Here is a 25,337-nt window from a genome sequence, read left to right on the forward strand (position 1 = left end):
GGACCACATCGCAATGAAGATACATCAGCAACCCCCAGTCTGGTCCACAAAAGCAAATTACTATGAAGTGATGTGACAAATTGCGAGTTGCGAGGACACTTCAGTCAACTACCCAATAAGAGCAGGCTACGTGTTTTTCCATTTTGCAAATCCTAGTATACCAATCCTTAATTATCTGCACTTGGTCGTAACTCAGGCTCAGACCACGATTTCTGTGATGGATCATCTCACCTACCTTCTGGCACTAGGTTTTTTAATGGGAGAAATGGCCGCAGCTAGAAAATGGTTGGTTGTGGTTTTGTGACTTTTGTCCCTCACCGAAATAAGTATCCTCAACCTCTATCGCTTGTAACTTGTCCCTCTTGCTTGTTAACTAACCGAAGCAAGGTACAGGAATGGAGGTCGCCGGCGATTCAACCTACATCACTCCATCGACCTACAACCGCTACCAAGAGCTAAGAGACTTCGATGAATCGAAATCGGGCGTGAAAGGCCTGTTTGATTCTGGCCTCGCTAAAATCCCGAGAATCTTCGTCCGACCAGCAGAAGAGATTGCCCGTGACCAATCCAAATCTAGAGCCACTGGACTCCAAATCCCGATCATCAGCCTCGAGAATCTCGCTGTGAATCGGCCAGGGACGGTGGCGCAAGTCCTCGAGGCGGCGCGTGAGGTCGGCTTCTTCCAGGTTTTGAACCACGGGATACCGCAGAGCATATTGGAAGGGACGTTTGTGGCGGCGCGTGCCTTCCACGAGCTGCCGAAGGAGGTCAAGGCCGAGTACTACGGCCGGGAGGGCAAGAGAAGGGTGAAATTTTCCTGCAACTTCAACCTGTACAAGTCAAGGCATGCGCATTGGAGGGACACTTGGGTCTGCCATATGGAACCCGAGCCGCTTGATCCCGCGGAGTTGCCTCTTGTTTGTAGGTAACCACTCAATATTCCTGAATAGATTTTATATCTACGCCTCATACTTGTGACTGAAATAGAGTCGGTCTGGTCGTATTGAACCGATTTTCAAATTGTTGAAACCTAAAATCTGTCTAGGGACGCGATAATGGAGTACTCCAAACGAATGAAGGTGCTGGCGACCATTTTGCTCGAATTGCTATCGGAAGCTCTTGGCCTCAAGCCGGACTACCTTGTCAACATGGATTGTGCTAAAGGGCATGCTCTTCTCTATCACTATGCCCCGGCCTGCCCCGAGCCCAATCTTACTCTGGCTACTCGCCATCATTCCGATCCTGACTTCTTCACGATCCTTCTACAAGACGATACCGGCGGGCTTCAAGTTTATTACCGGGATCAGTGGGTCGATGTCCCTCCTGTCGCGGGTGCTCTAGTTGTCAACATTGGAGATCTCCTCCAGGCATGCTCTCAATCTCACTCCTAATAGTACCAAAACTAGTTTCTTCCGGGATTCGCCTTCTGTTGTTTTTGGACAAATTAGAAAGACACATGAGACGCATATGAAAGAGGATCGATGGGTCCACTTATACGTGTTCTGTTTGTTTCCTGGCAGCTTATGTCGAACAACATTTTCAAAAGTGTCGAGCACCGAGTGCTGTCGAAAGATGTCGGGCCAAGGCTATCCATCGCCTGCTTCTTCGCTCTTTATGAAGATCCAACGTCCAAGGTGTACGGGCCGATAAAGGAGCTGGTGTCGAAAGATAGGCCGGCTTTGTACCGCGAGATCACCCTCGGAGAGTTCATGACGCACTATTACTCGAAGGGGCTCGACGGCCAATCCGCTCTTGCACCTTTCAGATTGCCGAGCTAGACATTGGAATGCAAGGTTAGATTGGTTCTGGAATTTTATGTAATAACTCGGTGGATGCAAGCACAAAAATGGAATATTTTCACGATGATTAGAGAACATGCTAGTAATTAGAAGCCATGATTTAGAATCAAGAGGTGAAAGAAATTAATAATCGTTGTGAAAATTATACTATTTACCTTGTTCTTTCATCAAATAGTTCATCTTCGTGCTATTTTCATTGACCTTAAAATGTTGTCACCGATGACATTTAAGCGTTGTTATTTACCATTTGATGAATCAAGTCATTTCGGTTCGAAAGATATAATCCTCCTTATCATTTATTATTTCCGTAAGTGCTATATTTTCAAATTTTGGACACGTGAATAATTCAGTCCTCAAACTCGCGCAGTTCATGCGATTAAAGATCTCTTAACTCTGTACTTTTCAATTTCATATTTCTGCAAGTGCTAACGTGGCTCATGGCATGACAATTTCTGACATTATAAGGAGTATTTTATTTGAAATTAAGCGAAGCAGAAAACTCACAAACAAAGTGAACTAAAAGATAAATGAAAAACTTGAATGGGACTGGGGCCGAGAGGAGATGGGTGGGGTCGCATTTTCCCTTCGCTGAGGTTGTCGTGGACTGAGAAAATATTGGGTAGGACTGATTTTCCACGTCATCCATAAGTCATTCCATTTCTTGGGCGACGCGTGGCAATGTGGGTCCCGCTATTAACCATCACTCTCAGCTTTCTCTTCTCTCTGTCACGGTCTCGCCAAACTTTTTTGCCCACGACCATTACTTTCTCTCTCCCACCACCCCACCTTTCACCGTCTTCTTCTTGGGCACACATCCATACCCACGACATCTCCATCATCAACGCACAATGCAGAAGAGGACCTTCATTTTTTTTTCTTTTTTTTATTTTTGTGGCCATAACCTCCACAATGTGCTTGATCTCCAAGCATTCGGTGACCTGATTTTCGTGCACGGGAAGAACAAATGTTGCTAAATCCACAAGGACCCCAACAACAACAATCCTCGATACTGCAATACTGAGAATCTAGCTTTGATTGATATAATTCTTTCTCATTTACTCTCTAATTACAGGTTCACAAGGAAAAAAAAAAAAGCAATCTTTTTCATCAACCTCACCAACATGAAGACACAGGAAAAAAGAACTAGAAAACAAGAAAAGAATAAACTCTTGAAACAATCTCGATAACAGCTAGAAAAAGAAGAAAGATAGGGAACTCAGTCCATTGGGGTCTAGATCTAGGGATCTTTTATTCCATCGATTCTGGATCTCTCCTCCTCTTCCTCGTTCTCTTTTTTTTTTTTTTGATTTCCTTTGCTTAGCTCTCTCACTACGGCATTACTTCAATCAATCAATAAGCTTCGATGAATGACGAATGACGAATGAAGACGATCTCCTGCCATGATCGAAGTTCTGGGTATAGCTCATTGAATCGCACTAATAGGCTTATGGGAGGTAGACGAAGAAGAAGAAGAGAAAAGTGTAGAGCGGAAGAGAGAGTCGGTCAGTAACGTTGACATTAACGGGGAAGAGAGAGCGATGGAGAGGAGAAAGAGTGGGAACCCCATTGCCACGCGTCGCCCAAAGAATGGAGTGACTTATGGATGACATGGAAAATCAGTCCTACCCAATATTTTCTCGTCGTGGACCTCCATTGTTGCCGTCTATCACCGTCTCCTACCACCGACACTGATGAGTCACTTCCGCACAACCACCACCAATCTCTCTCTCTCTCTCTCTCTCTCTCTCTCTCTCTCTCTCTCTCTGACGAAGTGGCGTTCACATCATGACGGCGAAGACTTCCAAGGGAGGAGGGCGTGGTCTCCCAAGTTCAACACCACCACATAGGCCCCGTTTGGTTCAACTTTGAGAAAATGCAAAGCCATTTCCTCAAGGCTCTTTGGCTCAAGGGTATTTTGCTCAAAGTAAATGCATTTGGTTGCTTCCTTTTAGTGTAGCTTTTTGCAAATTATTTTCAAATTGAACAAAAACATAAAAGAAAAACAATGGCACTGTTCATCTTCTTCGTGGAAGAGACGGCTTGAGATTGCAGCATCTCTCCCATCCCCCATCTCTTTGCAAATCCTCAAGCCCCAATCCATCAAAACACTAACTCTCTCGTGTTGGCTACTATGTGGTACTTGAGATTGATCGCGCCACACCAGACAATACGCTATCGAGGTCGTGCGACTACCCAGGCGTGGGTCGTGGAGGATGCGCGACGCCAAACGAGGCAACACCGAGGTCGCGCGACTGCAGGGCCACGTAGATATGGTCCTTCGACGGTCGAAGTGAGCCAGGCAAGGGCCGCGGAGGATGTGCGATGCCAGGCGAGGCAACACCGAGGTTGCGCGACCATCAAGCGACTCAGACCTAGCCCTTTGATGGTTGAAGCAACCCAGGCGAGGGCCGCGGAGGATGCGCGATGCTTGGCGAGGCAACGCCGAGGTTGCGCGACCACCGAACGACTCAGATCTGGCCCTTTGACGTTCGAAGCGACCCAGGCAAGGGCCGCAGAGGATGCGTGACTTCGACGTCAATCCTCGACCTATGGGATCTCGACCTTAGTGACCGTCGACCGATGACCGGCGACTTGACCTCGACTACTCAGCCACTAAGCACAGAGATGATGGGTTGAAGAAGATGAAAGACAATGGTTGAAGAAGATGAATAGTAACTTTTGAGGGCAAAAGTGGAACACACAATTATCAGTGAGGGCAATAATGGAAAGAAAAAAAGTCATTAAACCCCCCCACAATAGCATTCTCGAAATGCTGAAAGCCCAAAGCACCTTTCCTATTTTGGGCTTTCAACATTCCCAATGCCAACATTTGGCTAATAGGATCTAAAAAATTCTTGCCAAACACCTCATATTTTTTTCAAGAGGCTTTAGAGGCTCAAAGCCCCTAAGGAAATCCGAACCAAATGGGGCCATACTCCGCCTTTTCATTTGGTTAGGGATTTCCCCTATTAGTACTTCTTAAGAATCTACAAAATTCTTTCATTTGCACGTAATAACTTCACAACGATTTGGGCTTCCTTATTTCATCGTATAAGTTTCACCGTTTTCTAATAACTAAGGGTGTCAAAAGAACCCACTGAAACATGACCCGACCCGATCTAACCCGACCCGAATAGGGAATTTTTGTATTAGGTCGGGTTGAGCCTTAACTTATTTGGGTAACGATGGAAACAAGGCTTCGGCTTGTTTTGGATCTACCTGAGCCTGCCCGAAACAAGCCCACCAGAAACAAACAAGAACCATATGATCTTCTTGCTCCCAAGCCCACCCGAAACCCTATCATCTTCTTCCAAAGCTTCGGATCTGCAACTGGCGATTGAGTAGTGCGACGCGGAGGCAACTGGCGGCGACGATCGGCATCTTCGTCGCCGACGCCACCCTGATTGCGGCCGGCATCCACCTCTCCTACGCCAACATCGCTTCTCAGCAAGCCCGCGCCAAAGCTCGCAGCGACTTCGTCAAGTCTCGCTTCCGGAAGCTCCTCGACGATTGACCCTCCTGACCCGCTGCCCCCGGCCCCACCCACAAGTGACGATTTCTCTCTTCCGGTGAGCATTGCCATCTTTCAATTAATCCCCGGCGAGCTTTGAATCTGCGGTGTTCCTACTTTTTCAACGGCATGGTGCTTGGGTGTGTTGGATTGACTCTCTTTTCGGAGTGGAACTTGATTAGATCAGCTCCAAGTTGGCTCTTTTTGCTTTTGTTTGTCGAAGAATGGGGAACCCATCTGTTGATTCACTGTGCCTTTCGAGGTGTTCTATGTATGCGTGTTCATCTCATTTTGCATCAGCCGATTTTGCACGTCATACCAACTGTTCGATAAAATTACTAAGTCAACTGATGATCCTGCAACGATCTTGTTATCTTTTGTTCCATCTTACATTTTTTACAACAAAGAGGATCATTATGTGCCTTTATGATTTTGGGTGCATCCTGTCCAAAACGTAGGAGGAGCGACGCGGTTCAGATCTGAAGAGATCTAAGGAAAATCACCATCGGCTCTGACTCGGTTTCGCGATCAAGATTCTGAGGGGAAAGTGATCGTTGGCTTCATTCATTTGCGGAGATTTCGGCAATTCCGGCGAAAACTAGTGTCTCTGGCCCCACTACGCTGCCTTCCACAACCTCAACACCGACGTCGGCTTCCGGGCCCTGCTCCTGCCCGTCGCCTTCGCTTTTCTGTGCTAGTGAGAGTTTGATATCAGTTTCAAGAATAAGTATGTTTATGTAGATGTCGAAGCTCGGAGTGATGGCTCTAGTATAGTTAGTTGGTTTAGAAAACAATACCCGAAACAGAACAAGACCTTCGAAGTGTCTGCTATCGAGGCCGATGAGCATTTTTATGAGGCATACAAGTCGAAGAAGCATATCACTTTGCTGCCATGTGCTGCGTGGGTGAAGAATGAGACTCTGTCCTTCGAAATAAACTGAGACCCGGGTCAGAAATTGGAGGACAAAGGTAGAAGGATGGGTAGGATTCAGCCGGTTCAGTCCTCAAGCGATGGGGAGGTGGCTAAGATTCAGGGATTCGATTTCGCGGAATGGTTGAAAAGCATGGTTACAGAGAAGGATTTCGTGGTGATGAAGATGGATGTGGAGGGGACCGAGTTCGATTTGATTCCGAGGCTATTCGAGACTGGGGCTATCTGTTTGATCGATGAACTGTTTCTCGAGTGCCATTACAACAGATGGCAGAGATGTTGTCCCGGTGAGAGAAGTTCCAAGTACGAGAAAACATATGGGCAATGCTTGGACCTTTTCACATCCCTGAGACAGAGTGGAGTTCTTGTTCATCATTGGTGGTAGTAACTCTTGCAAATGAGCAAATATTGTTGCTAATGCTCACCACGTATGTTTTCTTTGATGCTGTGATTCTCCTCTTACAGTGGCATTTATTGTACTGCTTCAGTTTAGGCTTTTGTGCTGGATTACTCATTGTATGAAGCGCTGTAGTGAAATAGCCCGAATGAAATCCAACGAATGCATGGTTTCTCTTGCAATCGAATTGAATGTGTACTCGTTCTGCTCATTTTGCAGCTTCTCTTTCCGCTTATGAACTGGTTAGGCATGAATGTGTACTCATGTTGCCTTCGTTTGCTTTTTTTTGCCAAATCGAACTTGGAATGCTGCTTTATTTCATGTTATGAAACATCTGCTGGAACGAGGGACCGAAATCTCCCGAGACAACCTCTGTTTTCGAGCTGGAAAGTAAATATCAAAGTAGAGTTTAGGACTGCACCCTAATAGACAAATGATGCAAAAGTACCACATTTGGGAACAAATTTAGCAGTACGGTCGTGCATGAAATGTGAGGAACAATTCTTTCAAGAAGATAGCAAACCTTTAAACACGAACCCGACCCAATTGTGCAACTATATCATGTTCGGGTCTTGTTTCGGGTCGGGCCAATCACATATATTCATTGTTTCGGGTCGGGTCGGGTATCATGAAAATCCGACCCGACCCGACTCATTGACACCCCTACAATAACCTCAAACTTTACTCTTTAACTTCAATATATATCCCATGAAAAAGGAAAACATAAAATAAAGGGATATGTGCATTAGAAGTCCAAAACATATCGAGAAAGTGCAATTGAGTTCTAAAACTTACAAAAAGTACAATCAAGTCCTAAAACTTGTTAAATTGGTTTAATCAAGTCATTCCGTTAACTCCGTCCAACCTGACTAATGAAAAACGCTAACGTGGTTTCTTTGAATTTTTTTTCTCTCCCACGTGACGATGATGTGGTTAAAACACGAAATATAAGGTTAAAACAACCCGTGCCGCCTGGTCAAACTCTTTTTTTTAAGCTTATTTTTTAATTTAATTTAAATAAAATTTGTAACAAAAATTATAATTGGACCAAAACGACATCGTTTTAGCCACGTCATCGCCATGTAGGAGAGATAAAATATTTAAAAAGCCACATCAGCATTTTTTGTTAGCCAGGTTTGGATTGAGTTAGCGAACGGATTCGATTGCATTAATTCAAGTTTTAGGATTTGATTACACTTTTTGCAAGTTAAGACTCAATTGCACTTTCATTATAAGTTTTAGGACTTTCAGTGCACATATCCCTAAAATAAAATGGGTGCAATCAATGCGATTGAAAATTACAATCCTTGATGCTTAATGAGAAGATATTGAACAATCTATGAGTGATAGACACCTGGACATAACTAAATACAGTCTAGAAATTGTATAAAAGGTGTTGTATTTTAGCGGGACCTCAAATAGAACGGATTTACTCTTAAGATATAGGGATAAGTGTAATGAAAGTCCTAAAACTTGTTATGAAGGTAAAATTAACTAAAACTTTTAAAAAGCGTGATCAAGTCCAAACCTTGTCACGAAAGTGCAATTTAATAAAGCAAAATCAAATCCTAAAACTTATCAAGTTGATGCAATCAAATCATTTTATTCACTCCATCTAACTTGATAAACGGAAAATGCTCACAAGTCTTAGGTTTGATTATACCAACTTGACAAGTTTTAGGATTTGATTGTATCAACTTAACAAGTTTTAGGACCTACTGCATTTTTTTAAAGTTGTAGGAGTCAAATGAACTTTTGTAACAAGTTTTAGGACTTGATTGTCTTTTTTGAAAGTTTTAAAACTCAATTACACTTTCATGACAAGTTTTAGGACTTTTAGTACACTTAGCCCTAAGATATAAGAAAAATCACCAAAAAAGTCGTAAACCTATTGTATTTTTGTCGATTTAGTTCTAAACCTTTTAATTATGACAACTGAGTCCTAAACTTTTTCGCGTTTTGCCAATTGAGTCAATCTAGCTAATTTTGGCCAGAAATTGCTGATGTAAATACTGGGCATCCTACGTGGCGTGATCAATGTTGACGTGGACATTTTAAATAATTTTTTGAATTTTTATGATTTTTTTACTTTTCTTTGCCTTTGTTTTTAAGTGAGGGCCGATGAGGGTCGTTGACTAACCCTCGCCAAACTGTGTGAGGGCGTCACGACCCTTGCTATGGCCAGCGAGACCATTAAGCCCTCGATCTAGTGCCCTCGCCCACGCCCTCAATGGCCGCAGCCAGGGCATTGCGGCCCTTGGAGAGCCGCGACGCCCTCGCTGTGGCCGGCGAGGGCATCGGGTGAGGGTGTTGTGGCCCTTGCCACATAAAATTTAAAAATAATTAAAGTATTATAAAAAAATGTTCACGCCAGCTCTGGCCGTGCCATGTAAGACGGTCAGCGTCCGCGTCAACAATTTCATTACAAAATTGATCAGATGTACTCAATTGGCACAATTAAATGGTTTAGAATTCAATTGGCAAAAATAGGTTTGGGACTTTTTTGGGTAAGTTTCCCTTAAGATATAAATGGAATATGGTATGGCAAGAAACTTGTCTAGGCGGTACTTGCTCGTGTTCAATGGGCAGACATACCTCAAAAAAGGCAAAAACCGAGATATTGCAGCAACATTGGCCTCTCTATAAGCAGTAGTAGTTGAGTTTGGGGATGATGGCTGAAGCACGCCAAATCTGGTCACACCATTCGACTCTTTATCTGTATCATTAAAAGCCAAAAGGGGACCATGCATTCGAGCGTGGTGGAGCTAAGCAGGCCTTTGCGAGAAAACATTGCCTGATTTTCTTCCTCTTCTTTTCTCCATTTCGTCTCCAACTCAAGGCGCATTTGTTTGAGGGAAAGTATTTTTCGGAAATCCATTTTCCAGACTTTCACTCGTTTGGTTCGCCGAAAATGGTAAATCAATTAAAAACATTTTCTGGTCAAGGAAAACATTCATATATAAAATTAGGAAAGTAAATTCCCTAATCTAAGAAGGTGAAAACACTTTCTGGAATGCTCATCTTGAATTTGTTAATATCTTTTCTTTTCTTTTCTTTTCTTTTCTTTTCTTTCTAAGAAGGAAAACAATCATGTATTTTCTTTTCTTAATAAAAATAATTTAAAACTAACAAATGATTTAAAATAATTTAAAAAATACAAAATTTTTTAATAATTTTCACCATCAGATTTTCCTCGCCAAATAACTGAAAATACTTTCCAAGTCTTTTTAGGTTTTAGCCTAACACCGAAAAATGAACTCATTTTCCTAGACCTGCAAAGCATTTTCCAGAAATGGTACATCTTCTGCAGAACAAACACACCCTCAGTTAAGATTCTAAGAAATATACTCTCTCTGGCTCATATATTATCTGACTCCTGTTGTTTATATAAGCTTTCAATTGCATTATTATTACTCTTTAATTTTGCATGGGGAAGCTCGGGTTTTCCTTTCAGTAATGTAGAAGAAATATCTCATGCCCTTTTTCCTACTAATAATAAACGGTCACAGATACATCATTGTATGAGGTCCTTATATGCATGCTTTAATGAAATATCTATCAAGACACTTAGTAGAAGTATGTGTCGCGACCATCTTGAGATAGGACATATTAGATATGTTACTTCGAGGTGAGTTGACGGATTACTAATGCAGGAAGCATCCGATTCTATGGAACGATCCTCAAGTTCCAACTTGATTCCATCTACTAATCCAGCACAATCGATGTTCATTCAAGTCAAGGTAGATTTGGTCATTACTTGCTTTGGTAGGTCGGAATGAAGTTATCAATGTGAAGGTTATTGACCAAGTTATCGATTAAGGAGTTGTTAATTCTTCCTTGCCGGTCAGGTATTAATAAAAAACAACATATCTATGGAAGGCTGTTTCGAGCAATTTCCTTGGATATTTGTCGATCGCCTAAGATGTTTGTTTCCTGGTCAAGGCTAGTAGATGAATTTTGAAAAATAAACTGCAAGGCTACAAAGTCGAGATTTCAAGTTTCTATATCATTAATGCAATTTTCTAGTTCCAAGGACTTCAATTGCTTTCTAGTTCCCATGTCTTTGATATTTGGAGAGTCCCCATGTCTCTTTAATGTTTTATCTATTTTCTATGTCTTAGTCCCTCTCTAAATATAGGAGAATCCTCAATTGTTACGCAAAGTTGATGGATACATGAAAATTTGTCTACGTGAGTGAATATTTATCCGATTCTTTATCCAAGTTCTTTGGTGGTGAATCAAATAGTTCTTTATCCTTGGCGGTGGAGCAATCCTTTACGCCTTAGTGATGATCTCCCATCTATCCCGGCTCTTTATCCTTGGCTAGTGGTTTGTACTTTTATGCTTTGGGTGGTGAATCTCCCATATCCTTCATCCTTTACACATCATTCCATTATCACTTATCACACCCTTTCCATACACTTAACCAGAAAATCCTCATTTTCAAAATCACTCGTCTCATGTACGCATCAAGTTGGTATCAGAGCTCAATGCTGAACTCATTTTAGTGATTCTTTCTATTGTCCATCTCATATTGAAAATGGATGATCCAGTTCTAAGAGGCTTGACTTTGGAGCAGGCACACAATGAAAGGCGTGACCGTGCCATAACAGATCTCCATAAACAAATGGAGCAAGTCATCAATCTTTTGGAAGATCCGACGAGAGCTAGTTGTCCTGATGATCAACATCGATGTGACAATTTAGATTCTCATCAAAGTTCTACTGGTAAAATCCAATGACACTTAAGGCAACTCTAGTGAGTCTATATACCAAGTCTAGAAGAGAAGAGGAAGGCACAAAGAGAATGATCGTAAAATCAAAGCAGAGGCACTGGAAATTGAGGGCGGTCTCAATCCTGATGACTTTGTAGATTGGCTGCAAGCGGTCGAACGAATTCTTGACTTCAAGTCATACTAGGATGAGAACATTTGTAAGGTAGCTATTCGAATTTCTTGGCGTGAGGTTCGAGATCCTAAAATTACAGTACGTCTAGTTTCCAAATATAGAGGTTTGCAAATAGGATTGAAAATGGTGCGGTACCTCTGTTTTCGATCGAAGGTCGAAGTTTGCCGTCTGACGAAAACTTCAACCTTTTATTCACAAAATGCATAGATGGCCTATATAAAATGAAACCTAGGTATTTAGGGACTATAATATCTCTAGTTCCCATATGCAGAGGGGGCACAGTGAGAAAGATGAATGCAGGATCGTATAACCTAACTATTTTTTTTGTCATGGATCAAATTTCACCGTTATAATAGGGATATTTTCTCAAAATGCATGATGGACTCACAGGCAAAATTCAGGTATCAACTATATGCCATTATCCAACCTTGCCAACATTAGATATAGATCATTAGAGCCAATTGTTTCGTGTTAAGTCGGAAATGGTAGCTACAACATAAGCATAAGCGAGATTGATGTTTCTCTAGTGTTAGCGAAAATACTTCATTTCATATATTGCATGGCAATTGCATTTTATCTGTGACTTTGATCTTAGTCGGGCGTACGTGTTTTAGATGTTTGTGGAACAACTGAAAATAATCGAAGTTCAACTGAATTCAAGCTTCACGCTTAAGAATCTTTCAATTCTGTATTTAATCAGTTTTGCGAACCTCACAATCTTTGACTTTTTTTATCTACAAATATTTTAGCTGAACTTTTTTCATTACTCTCTTTTTCATTTTTTTGTCAAAGTAACATTTTATCATTTCCATAAAAATACAAGAGAGAAACAACGAGACAATCCTAAACAACTTCAAAATGAAACAAGCTCCAAATGACAAGATGAATCATCAGAACAAAGTTAGGGGTCACACGCTCAAAGAGTAGATCTGAGACTTTTTCAAATCAAAATCGACGGTCAATCATCGAATCCGTCTTCAATAATGAGCACAAACTGAGATCTCTAACTGTTGCTATGGCTTTGCCTTTTGACGATATGCGCCTAGGTTCGGCGTTCCCAACACTATCGCCATCAAAGTAACAAGGTTGAACGAGCACAAATTGTAAGAGTTTTTCTGATGTAAGCTACATTAATTGATATTGTAATTTACCATTTTACAGAGTTTGTCTAATAAAGTAAAATATAAAGTTTTTCAAATAGTCTAATATGGGACTGGCTAGTGTGGACCGAATAAGACCCTGCCAGTAATGAGAGGGCCTGACTTAAAATTTTATAAATAGAGCTCAAGTCCCTCCTCTAACCCTAACACACACATAAGGAGCATAGTGAGAGGCAGTCTCATTGAGGAGAAGACTTATGCTAAGGATCGTTGCTATTCTACATCAAGAACGATGGATTCCAAATCAGGTGCGTAAATTCCTTTTATTTGATTATATGTGTTCTAGATTCGTTCTAGATTCTAGCTATGGAGATCTTGGATGTCGTTTTTCGCAACCAACACATATCTGACACCTATGAGAGCAAAACTTTCACGAAGCTTCTCCGATCTCCTTCGAAACTAGACTTGTAGACCAACGAAATTCAAGGGAAGCGAAATCCCAAAATCATACATGCAAAAAACCTATAACCTAGACTAGATCGAGGTAGAAACCTCCCCAGAAATGAGAGAGAGATGGTTCTAGATCTAGACAATATCAGAAGAGAAAAGCTCCACAAAACGGGAGGAAATCAAGAAAAAGAAAATAGAGAACCAAATCAATCAAAGAAAAAGAGAAAGGGAAGGGAGGGAGAGATCTAGCTCAAACCCTTTCCGTCATGGAAAGGCAGCTTCACGACTTTCTGCTAAGTAGTATAGCCTGATGGAGACGATAATGGATTTTGATCCCTCTAATTGGACCACATAGCAACGAAGATACTTGAGCAACCCCAGTCTGGTCCACAGAAGCAAATTACTATTAAGTGACGTGACAAATTGCGAGGACGCTTCATTCAACTACCCGATAAAAGCAGGCTACGTGCTATTCCATTTTGCAAATCCTAGGATACCAATCCTTAATCATCTGCATTTGGTCGTAACTCAGGCTCAGACCACCATTTCTTTTATGGATCATCTCACCTGCCTTCTGGCACTAGGTTTTGATGGGAGGAATGGCTGCAGCTAGAAAATGGCTGGTTGTGGTTTTGTCCCTCATCGAACTAAGTATCATCAATCTCTATCGCTTGTAACTTGTCCCTTTTGCTTATTAACTAACCGAAGCAAGGTGCAGGAATGGAGGTCACCGGTGATTCAACCAACATCACTCCATCGACCTACAACTGCTACCAAGAGCTAAGAGACTTCGATGAATCGAAATCGAGTGTGAAAGACCCGTTTGATTCCGGCCTTGCTAAAATCCCGACAATCTTTGTCCGGCCGGCAGAAGAGATCGCCCGTGATCGAACCAAATCTAGAGCCACCGAACTCCAAATCTCCGTCATCGACCTTGAGAATCTCGCCACGAATCGGCCAAGGATGGTGGCGTAAGTCCTGGAGGCAGTGTGTGAGGTCGGCTTCTTCCAGGTGTTGAACCACGGGATACCACAGAGCATATTGGAAGGGATGTTTGTGGCAGCGCGTGCCTTCCACAAGCAGCCGAAGGAGGCCAAGGCCGAGTACTACGGTTGGGAGGGCAAGAGAAGGGTGAAATTTTCATGCAACTTCGACCTGTACAAGTCGAGGCATGCGTATTGGAGCGACAGTTGTTCTGCCTTATGGAACCTAAGCCGCTCAAAAACGAGGAGTTGCCTCTTGTTTGCGGCTAACCACTCAATATTCCTGAATAGATTTTATCTTTGCGCCTCATACTTGTGACTGAAATAGAGTCGGTTTCGTCATATCGAACCAATTTTCAAATTGTTGAAACCTAAAATCTATCCAGGGACACAATAATGGAGTAATCCAAGCGAGTGAAGGCGCTAGCGACCATTCTGCTCGAATTACTATCGGAAGCTCTTGGCCTCAAGCCAAACTACCTTGTCAACATAGATTGTGCTAAAGGGCATGCTCTTCTCTATCACTATGTCCCGGCCTGCCCCGAGCCCAATCTTACTCTGGCTACTCCCAATCATTCCGATCCTTCTTCAAGATGATACCGGCTGGCTTCAAGTTCATTACCAGGATCAATGGGTTGATGTCCCTCCTGTCGTGGGTGCTCTAGTTGTCAACATTGGAGATCTCCTCCAGGCAAGCTCTCAATCTCACTTCTATTAGTACTATAACAAGTTTCTTCCGGGATTTGCCTTATGTTGTTTTTGGATTAAAATTAGAAACACGAGACACAGATGAAAGAGGTTCAATCGGTCCGCTTATATGTGTTCTGTTTGTTTCCTGGCAGCTTATGTCGAACGACATTTTCAAAAGCGTCGAGCACCGAGTGCTGTCGAAAGATGTCGGCCCAAGGCTATCCGTCGCCTGCTTCTTCACTCTTTATGAAGATCCAACATCCAAGGTGTACGGGCCGATAAAGGAGCCGGTGTCGGAAGATAGGCCAGCTTTGTACCGCAAGATCACCCTCGGAGAGTTCATGACGCACTATTACTCAAAGGGGCTCGATGGTCAATCGGCTCTTGCACCTTTCAGATTGCCGAGCTAGACATTGGAATGCAAGATTAGAAGCTATGATCTAGATTCAAGAGGCAAAAGAACTTAATAGTCCCAGAGAAAATTATATTGTCTGTTATTTACCTTGTTCTTTCATCGAATTCTAGGGTTTCATGTTATTATTTTATGGACCTTAAAATGTTGTGACCAATCACTTTTAAGCATTATTACTACTTAATGACTTATGGCATTTTCGGTGATTGAAAGTATAAGCTCCTAATATTCATTCGAGGTTTCCGTAAGTGCTTTATGTTCAAAATTGGGATCGATGAATGTTTTGGTCTTCAATTTGTGTAGCTTTTGCCATTGAGTCCTCTAACTTTTTTTACCCGGTTCAATGGAGTCCTATAACCGCTCGATTTTTCCACTATTGTCCTTTTGTCAATAGTACATTTAAATTTTAATTATGCTGATGTGGTTCATGGCAAGAACATTTCCTCAAATTTTAAGAAGGAGAATTTACTTTGAAATTAAGTCCAGGAAATAAACTCACAAAAAAAGTGAGGCAAAAGAAAAGGAAAGACTTGAAGGAGAGAGGGGTGGAGGGAAGGGTGCCGTCGTAGCTTCCCTTCACGGAGGTTGCCGTGGACCTCCATGATCGCTGTTTGCTGCTGTTTTTACCACCAACACCAATGACTCACAACCGCACAACCACTAGTAATCTTATCTCTCTTATTAGGATTCGGCGCACAATCATAAGAAAATAGAGTAAAAGCGAGACTCCCATGTCTTCCTGTCGGAAGTGAGAATGAACCACACCCTAACATTTCTCTCTCTCTCGATCTTAATCTCGAAGCGGCGTCAACATCATGACGGTAAAGAATTCCAAGGGAGGAAATTATGGGCCTCTCGTGTGGAAAGTGAACAATGGTGTGGTCTCCCGAGTTCGACTCCTTACGCTCCATTTGCATCTATTCCGAGATTTCCCCTTTTCATACGTCTTGAGAATCTACGAAATCCTTTCATCTGCACTTAAAAACTTTGCGTGATTAGGCCTTCATTATGTGATCATATGAGTGTCACTGTTCTCTAGTAACCTAAACTTTGTACTAAACTTTAATCTATCTCATGATTGAATATCACAATTCTCGGTGCTCAATAAGAAAATTTTGTGTAGAATCAATCTGATCTGTGGATGATGTGGCGGACAATTGGACAAAACTAATTACAACACAAAAATTGTATGAAGTTCGTATTTTTTTTTTATGGGACCTAGAAGGGTAAATGATACAAATGGTCCCTCAAATTTGACTCAATGTATAATACGGTCCCCGAACTTTAAATTTGTTCAATGTGATCCATGAACTTTAACCCAATGTACAATATCGTCCATGAACTGTTAATTTGTTCAATGTGGTCCTTATAATTTTGGTACATGTTTAATTTAATTCATGAATTGTATAAAAATGTTCAATATTTGATACAATCGAGAAATTGTACATTAAACAAATTAGAAGTTCATGGATGACATTACACATTGGGATTCAAGTTAAGAAATCACATTAAATAAATTTAAAATTTGGGAACCACATTATACATTATGCCAAAATTCATGGATCATTTATGTCGTTATTTCGGACTTGGAACAAAACCCACGTACTCTTGAAATGTTACCGGAATACGGCAGAGAAGTTGCCGCGCGGTACTCGCCCTTTGTTCAATGGACAGACATACCCTGAAAAAAGGCCAAAACCAGGATGTTTCCGCAACACGCGCCTCCTCGAAGTGGGGAGAGATTAGGTGCAATTTTCCTTATTTTATATAATATAAGCAGTAGTAGTTGGGTCGGGTTTGAAAAGGCTGAAGCACGCCAAATCTGGTCGCACCACTTGACTCTTCAAACCCGTTGTCTCGGATTCAATTCATTCATTCCTTTCTTTTTCCATAATTGCTCATCTCATCACCCACAGAAAGATACAAACATGATAAAGTAACGAAAAGGTTCATTCTCTGTCGTTTGGCTCGTCCTAATTTAATGCCAATTCCCGTCTGCTCTGCTTTGCGCTCTCTCTCTCTCTCCCAATCCATTGTTGTTACCCGAATGACTGTATTCTCTCACCCTTATAACTGCTTTCTTCTGCAAATCTGCAACAAACCCTGATTTGCTTATCGAGAAAGACAGACCCAGATTTGATTTCCACCCATAACTTCAGTTTTCCAGGCTTCCTGGGAAGTCGAAATTTTGGGTTCTTTGGGGATCTGAATTGGTGTCCGGGACTGGTTGAAACATGGGCTGCCTTTGTTGAGATGACTGGGATCGACGTCTCTTCGTTTTTGCAAGTCAAGAATCAGACTCGACGGGTTTGAGGTGGAAGGGTCAAAGAGATGAAGGATTTTGCTGGGACGCCCGGGACTCTGACCGGCCTTGCTTTGAGGGTGTCGCAGTTTGTTTTTGCAGCTGGGTCAATTGCTTCCATGGCGACCACCAACAGCTTCTTTGACTTCACAGCTTTCTGGTATGTTGTATGTCCTCTTTTTGCTCAGTATTGTAGAGATCAAAGGTTGTTCTTGTTCTGTTTCATCCGAGGTTGTTATTGTATGACGCTGCTTCTGTTGAATTCATGGTCTGCTGTCCATGATATTGGGGTGTATGCTAGGAGTTGAATTGTCTTAATCGATATCGAAATTCTTTATGCTTTGATGATTGATTGCTCTCTGCTCCGTTAGGTTCTTTTTTCAATTTTGCCCCCGTTTCAGTGTTCTGTTTTTCTTTGGTGGGAATGGGGCGTTGGCTGTTGGCTAGTCAATTTGAGGCAAGAGAGCTTAGCGAGGCTCGGGGTCGAAATATAATTTTGTTGCAAGAACCACCAAGATGGGCTCAACATGAGTTCAGGCGGAAACTGATAACAGTTGGCACTTGAGGGGAAACTTGACCATCTGATTTGTTGGCAAGTTTGAGTTACTCAGAAATTCAGTTCAAATACGTTGGATCAAGAATGCGAAATGACTGCATGGCTGGAGGCTTGGATTGTTTGTTCCTTCATTTCATAGAGGTATTCCAACAGGCGCATCAAAATCTTTTTTCTTTTTTATGTATCTTTTTTAACTACCAATGGACGGGAGAAAATCTTTTACTAGCATGGCTAGGTAATGTGGGAAATGGATCGGTTTGCCTCTGTTAGGAAAGGGCAGAAGCTAGAAAGCAAGAAACCAAAAGGTTCTTCCTATAAAATACCGAGGTAATTGATTAGTTGAACATTCTTATTCTATCCATCTTCTGAGTATTGGAGTTAAGCGATAGCACGAGACTTATTCTGATTAGTGTCATTTGCTGAGGAAGACTTTCGCCATTATCATCCTTGATAGGCAAGAAACCTGTATAATCTGAGTCTCTGATTGTAGACTTTTTGACATGGCAATGTGTTAGTCTTAGAAGCAATTCTCGTGACGGAGATGGCGATGTAAGAGGAAGTGTATCCTGTTACTGAGAATGAAGTTTTTCATATACACATGTGTTACATCCAATTAAGCATTGCAATGGGCCGATGTTCATCAAGCTATAGTTGATCATTAAGGTCTGGTGAGTCTGATCAGAAAAGCCTCCATTTTCATGTCCTGGTTTATAGGTCGTGTAGGAGATGTTTTCTGCTATCTGCAGTTCAATGTGCTATAGTTGATCATTGTTTGAGATCTTACTTGACATATTGGACCTTTTTTTGCTTTTGGCTTCTCATACATTTTGCATTTGGCCTCTGTCTGCTGTATGAGCAATGAACTAATGGTCGGTCATTGGTCGGGTTGTTCTCTTCCCCTTCCTTTGGTTTGTTTTGTTTGTGATTTTTTCTTGGTGCTGTTTTATTTGTAATATGATTCTTCAAAACTTCACAGAGATAATTTTTGGTTATAAGTGCAGCGCAGTCTATTGATCTTGGACATGTAACTGATATGTGCTAATTTTGAGTTTTTTCTTTAGCTACTTGATTGCTTCGATGGGTTTGCAATTAATCTGGAGCTTCGGCCTCGCAACTTTAGATGCATACGCAATCTTTAAAAGGAAGGTCCTACATGGTCCCGTGCTTGTAAGCCTCTTTGTGGTGGGAGACTGGGTCAGCCTCTTATTAACCCTCTCAGGAATTACTTTAAATCTTAGAATTACTCCATTCGTCATAGAATGACTCAACATTTCATAATTATCAACAGGTCACAGCAACGTTATCTCTCGCCGCAGCTTCTTCCTCAGCTGGCATCACAGTGTTATACTTCAATGACTTCGGCAGTTGCAATTTCGGGGCTGAATGCCGAAAATACCAAATGGCGGTGGCATTAGCATACATGAGCTGGATAGCCATCGGCACGTCGTCTCTGATCATGCTTTGGCTATTGGCTTCAGGTTAGATACATTTTTGTTCTTGTATAGGGTTCCCTGATACGTTTTCCGTCGCAGAAAGTCGCCTTTGTTCTGTTGACGAATTTTGATCTCATTCTGATGTCAAAAAGAAACAAAAGAGTACAGCAATACAAGATTCATGAGTTTTTCCATCTTCACACTTCACATTGAAAAGTACTTTGATAATGAGAACATGCTCATCATCTGAAAAAAGGGGTATGCTTCAAATCTTCATCTCTAATCACTTGGTGCGAAAGCAAGAATCATCTCATCAACCTCATAAAGTTAAGCTAGATGACCACGATGATGAAGACAAGGAAGCGTAGACCGGCTAAAGTGGCACCAAACTCTAGCAATGCTTGTTTTCAGAGAATTGGATGATTCATTGGGGCATGTTCTGTTAAAGAGCAAAATGTGGGGCAAAACCTTTCCACCTTTCTGTCTTCTAAATTATTCCATTTAGTCCATAATGATCTCTGGGTCATCACTCTTCATTGATGCTTTCTCATTCCGAAGAGGCAACACTTTGCAACTGTTGAGAAAGTGACTTCCCCAAAATCAATATCACAAGTTCACCAATTCGGTCCACAAAGTATTCCTAATCAATTGTTCAAGGGTCGATATCGACTGTGCCTGCACATCAATTTCTTGGCACTCCTGCACGATGGCCGGCTTGCTAAGGGCATGAGTTCAAAGTCCAAACCTAGTGGTCCCGCTCTAAAATCATAAGCAACAGAAAGAGATCGCTCAATTTGATGGAATTTGGTTGTAGCAATAGACTTTTTGATGAATTTCTTAGCGAGCCAATTGGTTTCTCGCTGAAATTCGCGACCTCGTGGCGCTTGTGACGGTGACATTGGCAATTTTGCTGCTCGATTATGAGATTATCTATCTCTCACAGTACAGTGTTGCGACCAAACTACTCAATCTGCTAAAAATGGGGCTCACAACCAAAAGAGAAGGCACTACTTACTCAAGAATATAGTAAAACAAGGACAGGGATATCATTAAATGGTTATCCAATCAATCACCATCCTGGGGATGCCTTCAAAGGGAAGCACTATTTGGTACCAAAATCGTTTGGTCTCTTTTTATATTAAAATGTGAAATTTGGTGGCCATTCCTATGTGTTCAAGTGGAGTCATCTCATTGATAATGGAGGGGACCACAACCCCACAAAAGGTGAAGAGACTATCACTCCATAGCCCCATACTTCATATATGCATTTTATATATGTATGAATGTATGTTTGTTCATACATATAATATAATTGGTCATTGGGTAGTGGCAATGAGAGGTGGTGGTGATGAGTTGGGATAGGAGGAACCTTGTTAGCTATCTATTTATGTGGAGATTCTTGAGAACAATGGGTGATGTAAAGATCCAAACATGTGTCATTAGGAAAGAGGTACAAAAAAAGAAATAGAAAAGGGAATTAAGACATAAAAAGAATGGAATAAAAAAAAGGAAAACATCGAATGCATATATTATCGTTGATCCCGTGACCATTTACATACCTCTATTTTTACGAATATCATTTACGTATCTATGAGCAAAACCCCACATTCAAAAGATCATATTGCTCTTTCTTATGAACTCATTTTAGCACCTTATTTAGGATTTAGGGAGTTTCGTTTTTATTTGGTTCAAAGTATTTGGGCGGGTGTGAGAGTTTAGAATTTGAAGATGGGTATTTTTTTTTTTGGAAGAACATGTCGTTTCCATAAATAGGTACGGAAATATATTTCATATGAATATGTAAAGTGGCTCCAAAAGTAAAGCTCAAGCATGTATTTAGTATTTTCCAAAAGTAAATAGTCGTTGAGTGAAGATAAGATATGTTTTTGGCCTAAAGAATGATAAGTTGTCAAGCTCAATTAGACGGTCGACGATCAACGACTAACGATGACTATCAATCAACGGCCGATAATCATTATCAGTCATCTGATGGCTCATAAAGAGCTTGACAATTTTGTCGTGATTTCAACGGTTATTGTAAAAAGAACCTTAGAAATTTGTGGTGTGAACCGCCGTAACAGCATTGTATATGTAAATTGCGATGCTGGTAGGATGTTTGATTTGGTGCAATCTTTGATTTTGGTTGCAAAATTGGTTGGATGATGGTTTTAGCTACAAATGGACTACCGGAGGTGTTGTCGCGACCTCCCCGAACCGGCCCCGCCGCCTAAGGAGTTTGGCTAATGGATTACTAAGTTAAACCTAGCTCGAGCTCTCCCAAGCTCATACCAATTCGCGACTTAAGTTTAAGTTGTTAACATGCAAATCAATTTTATCTAGGAGTCGCCACTAATCGATTTTTGGTGGGTCGATTAGACACCCAAGTAAAGCACGGGAGAAATACTTTACTTCTACGAACCAGAGATTCAATAGGTACGGGGACTTGATTACACTAATTGACTAATTAGTGCCCTTTCGGTACCTAATCTTGCTCAATTCGCCACCTAACATGCTCACACTAATTGGGAGTCTCAAAAATTCATTCCTAACCAAGCTAGGGGAAGCGACAATCACTACATGAACCTAACATACATAATCGACTACATGCGAGGTTAAATTAAACGCACCGCTCAAAGTGTGTGAACCAAGCAACATGCAATCAGTAATGACATTAATCATGCAAGAGGGGCAAGAAAAGCTAATTCCAAAGTCCAAATAAAATTTTTGATTTTTCGAAATTTTTTTAAAAATAAAAAAATAAAAAAATTTAATATTAAAATAACGAAAATAATATAAAACAGACCGGGTCGGATCTCCACATCTGACCCGGATGAAATATATTTTTTGAAATTTTTTTTTTAAAAAAAATTGATGATTTTTTTTTTAAAAATTAAATTAATTTTATATTAAAACAATAAAACAAAATTAAAACGGATCCGGGTCGGATCTCCACATCCGACCCGGATCGGGACTGACCCGGGCGCGCCGGCCCGGGTCCACGATCGGACCGGGTTCATTTATTGAACCCGGTCTGGCGAATTAAAAGCAAGAAAAAGGCCCAGCCCGAAATTTTTTTTAAAAAAAAAACAAAAGCCCAGCCCACTAAAAAAGGACAAAGCAAGACAAAAGCCCACATCCTAACACAACCCTACCCGGTTTCGACCCGTGACCCGACCCGGACGTGTGTTGCCCTACCCGGCTCGCGGCCGCCACACCGCGCCCCGAGCTCGTCTGTACGCCGGCCGCCGCTCCGACGTCGAGCGCACGTCCGGCCATCGCACGCGCCGGCCGGCGTGGACACCGGCTTCCCCGAGCCCCGGCCTCCCGCAGCTCGACGCTCCACCTTGGCCCGCATCGCCGCCCCGACGAGGAGCGGCGAGCGTCCTCCAGCCGGGTCGCCACTTGGCGACCGGCGACCACCAGGGATCGACCGGCCGAGCCTCGGCGAGAGGCTGGCAAGTCGACCGATCGAGAACCGGCCAGATCCCGACGAGGGACTGGCCGCCTTACCTCACCTCGCGGTCGCGTCCGGACCGCCGCCCTACCCTCGGGCCTCCTCTGCTCGCGTCGCCGCCGCGGCAACCGATTCCCAGCCGGGATCCTCCGGCGTTCCAGCCCCCCAAACAGAAAGCACAACGAAACAGAGACAGATTCAAGAAACGGTTTAGGCATATCATCAAACACCTTGCAAGCGTCGACGGAAGCGAGGGATTTTAAGCACGATCGAGGCTCAAACACACCCGAAATCCACACCCAACAACACTCAAAGCAGTAGGACGAACCCGAGGTGTCACTGGTCGGAACTCGCGCAAGCCGGACGGCCGCGAGCTCCGGCCAGTGACCCCCCAAAAAAGCAGAGTAAAAACGAAAGCAGGGGAGGCGGCCACGGTTCCTACCCGACTCGGCGGTGGCGAATGGAGGGCGAACGCGGTGGATCAGGCTGCACCCGCGCGCCTCGCACACCTACGAGCCGGGATCCTCGGGGGACCGACTCCGAATCGGACCCAAACCAAAACAAAAAACCGGCGAGCGCTCGAGACCGGGACCTACCGTGCCAGAGGATCGTCGGCCGCGGCTTGGGCACGGCGGTCGCCGGCGGAGGACCGACGTCTCTCTCTCTCCGGAACTCTCTCTCTCTCCGATCTCTCGCTCTCTCCGATCTCTCCCCCAGTTCCCCCCACGACCAGATCTGGTCTTAAAGGACTTGGCCGGCACGTCCGCGTGGCCCCTGCTGCCGGCAGGCGCGCATGGCCTCTGCCACCGCCTAGCTGCCGTGGCCGGCCGATCTCGCGACCCGCGGATCGCGCTGCCAGCCCCCCCTCGCGCCTCCGCTTTCTCTTCCGTCCATCTCGTGGCGTTCATCCTTATTCTCCCCGTACGTTTCAAACGTTGACCGGGGAGGGGAGGTGAACAGTGCGCAGGCTGGGCCGTGGGAAATGGGCCGGCCCGCGTGAAAATAGAAAAGAGAGGATGGGTCGCGCGCAATAAAAGCAAAACGGGGGGGAAAAGAATGGGCCGACGAACCCGATTCGATTTTTTTTTTCTTCTTTTTTTATATATGCATATGTCCTAACAGGCCCTATTAATGCAAATGTACCTAAGGTCTATATGCAGTGCGATTCAATGAAAACATTTTTTGTTTAGTGGTTTAAAAATTAAACCCTAAAATTTTTATACGATAAAACCCTGAATAATTTAAGCAAAATTTAGGTGTCAACAGCCGCCCCTCTTTGAAGGGGAGCTCGAAGAGGTTCATTTCAAAGATAAGAAACGCCTAAATTTTGTTGACAGAGGGCACGGGATGATGCAATGCAAGGAAGAGGAGAAAATAAAATCTAAATAAACGAAAATCATAGTTTAACGAAAAATGTGGTTTAAGGTTGGACCACAAACCTTTGAGAAAGAGTGGTTTAAGGTTGGACCACAAACCTTTGGAAGCGTGGTTTAAGGTTGGACCACAAACCTTTGGAAGCGTGGTTTAAGGTTGGACCACAAACCTTTGAAAAAACGTGGTTTAAGGTTGGACCACAAACCTTTGGAAGCGTGGTTTAAGGTTGGACCACAAACCTTTTGGAAAAACGTGGTTTAAGGTTGGACCACAAACCTTTGAAAAAACGTGGTTTAAGGTTGGACCACAAACCTTTGGAAGCGTGGTTTAAGGTTGAACCACAAACCTTTGAGAAAGAGTGGTTTAAGGTTGGACCACAAACCTTTGAAAAAACGTGGTTTAAGGTTGGACCACAAACCTTTGGAAGCGTGGTTTAAGGTTGGACCACAAACCTTTGAGAAAGAGTGGTTTAAGGTTGGACCACAAACCTTTGGAAGCGTGGTTTAAGGTTGGACCACAAACCTTTTCGACAAACGTGGTTTAAGGTTGGACCACAAACCCTTGGAAAAACGTACCTAGGTGTACATATCTGTAGGTCAGATCGGATCGTCTAAAGGCTCTCTGTCAGCGGGGCTTGAAAAGACCCAGACAATTAGGGGTCCTTGTCCGAGGGTTTGATAGATCGCCTATTGTGTCCTCGCCAGCAGGGTCTTGGGAATTCATGAATGCTTGGATGTATCTTAGCACTTCCGAGATCAGCCTGAAGGTTGGTGTTTGAGGAAACATCACCCGTCTTACAGGATTAGTAATAACAGGTATATGTATTCATCTCGGAAATAGACGACCGGCACTCTCTAAAACACATGCTTCAAGATCAGTACCATTGGAGTTCATGTGTAACAATTTTAACATGTCCGCATCGCCAACCTTCCACCGGGGATAATTATCATTTAAAACAATTTCCACTCATAACATGAATCATCTTGAAAATGCTAAACGAGATACTTTCGATTAGAAAAGACTTTTGTTCACTCTCAT

At 42.7% G+C, this 25,337-nt stretch overlaps 2 protein-coding genes and 2 pseudogenes across 2 annotated transcripts; all 4 read left to right on the top strand.

The window, feature by feature from the left end:
• The first annotated feature begins 271 nt into the window (after positions 1-271).
• Positions 272-2,007, top strand: LOC115692607 (1-aminocyclopropane-1-carboxylate oxidase homolog 6-like). The gene is made up of 3 exons (XM_030619512.2): positions 272-925; positions 1,046-1,367; positions 1,521-2,007. The coding sequence occupies exons 1-3, from the start codon at positions 396-398 to the stop codon at positions 1,776-1,778; spliced, it is 1,110 nt and encodes a 369-aa protein (XP_030475372.1). The 5' UTR covers positions 272-395; the 3' UTR covers positions 1,779-2,007.
• Positions 2,008-5,439: 3,432 nt separating this feature from the next.
• LOC115692599 (uncharacterized) lies at positions 5,440-6,849 on the top strand (annotated as a pseudogene).
• A 6,966-nt stretch (positions 6,850-13,815) lies between these two features.
• Positions 13,816-15,400, top strand: LOC115692598 (deacetoxyvindoline 4-hydroxylase-like; annotated as a pseudogene).
• Positions 15,401-16,980: 1,580 nt separating this feature from the next.
• On the top strand, positions 16,981-19,665 carry LOC115692608 (CASP-like protein 5B3). The gene is made up of 3 exons (XM_030619513.2): positions 16,981-17,642; positions 19,100-19,232; positions 19,327-19,665. Exons 1-3 carry the CDS (start codon positions 17,512-17,514, stop codon positions 19,519-19,521), a joined length of 459 nt encoding a protein of 152 aa, XP_030475373.1. The 5' UTR covers positions 16,981-17,511; the 3' UTR covers positions 19,522-19,665.
• The last annotated feature ends 5,672 nt before the right edge of the window (positions 19,666-25,337 follow it).

This window comes from Syzygium oleosum, unplaced genomic scaffold (assembly GCF_021117445.2).
Source record: "Syzygium oleosum isolate NSW1041296 unplaced genomic scaffold, Sole_v2.1 Sole_v2.01, whole genome shotgun sequence".
NCBI lineage: Eukaryota > Viridiplantae > Streptophyta > Magnoliopsida > Myrtales > Myrtaceae > Syzygium > Syzygium oleosum.

Coding starts and splice junctions, on each gene's coding strand:
- LOC115692607 (XM_030619512.2), top strand. CDS start 396: ATGGAGGTCGCCGGCGATTCAACCTACATCACTCCATCGACCTACAAC. Junction 926..1,045: donor GAGTTGCCTCTTGTTTGTAG/GTAACCACTCAA, acceptor AAATCTGTCTAG/GGACGCGATAATGGAGTACT. Junction 1,368..1,520: donor ACATTGGAGATCTCCTCCAG/GCATGCTCTCAA, acceptor GTTTCCTGGCAG/CTTATGTCGAACAACATTTT.
- LOC115692608 (XM_030619513.2), top strand. CDS start 17,512: ATGAAGGATTTTGCTGGGACGCCCGGGACTCTGACCGGCCTTGCTTTG. Junction 17,643..19,099: donor TTTGACTTCACAGCTTTCTG/GTATGTTGTATG, acceptor TTTTTTCTTTAG/CTACTTGATTGCTTCGATGG. Junction 19,233..19,326: donor TCTTTGTGGTGGGAGACTGG/GTCAGCCTCTTA, acceptor AATTATCAACAG/GTCACAGCAACGTTATCTCT.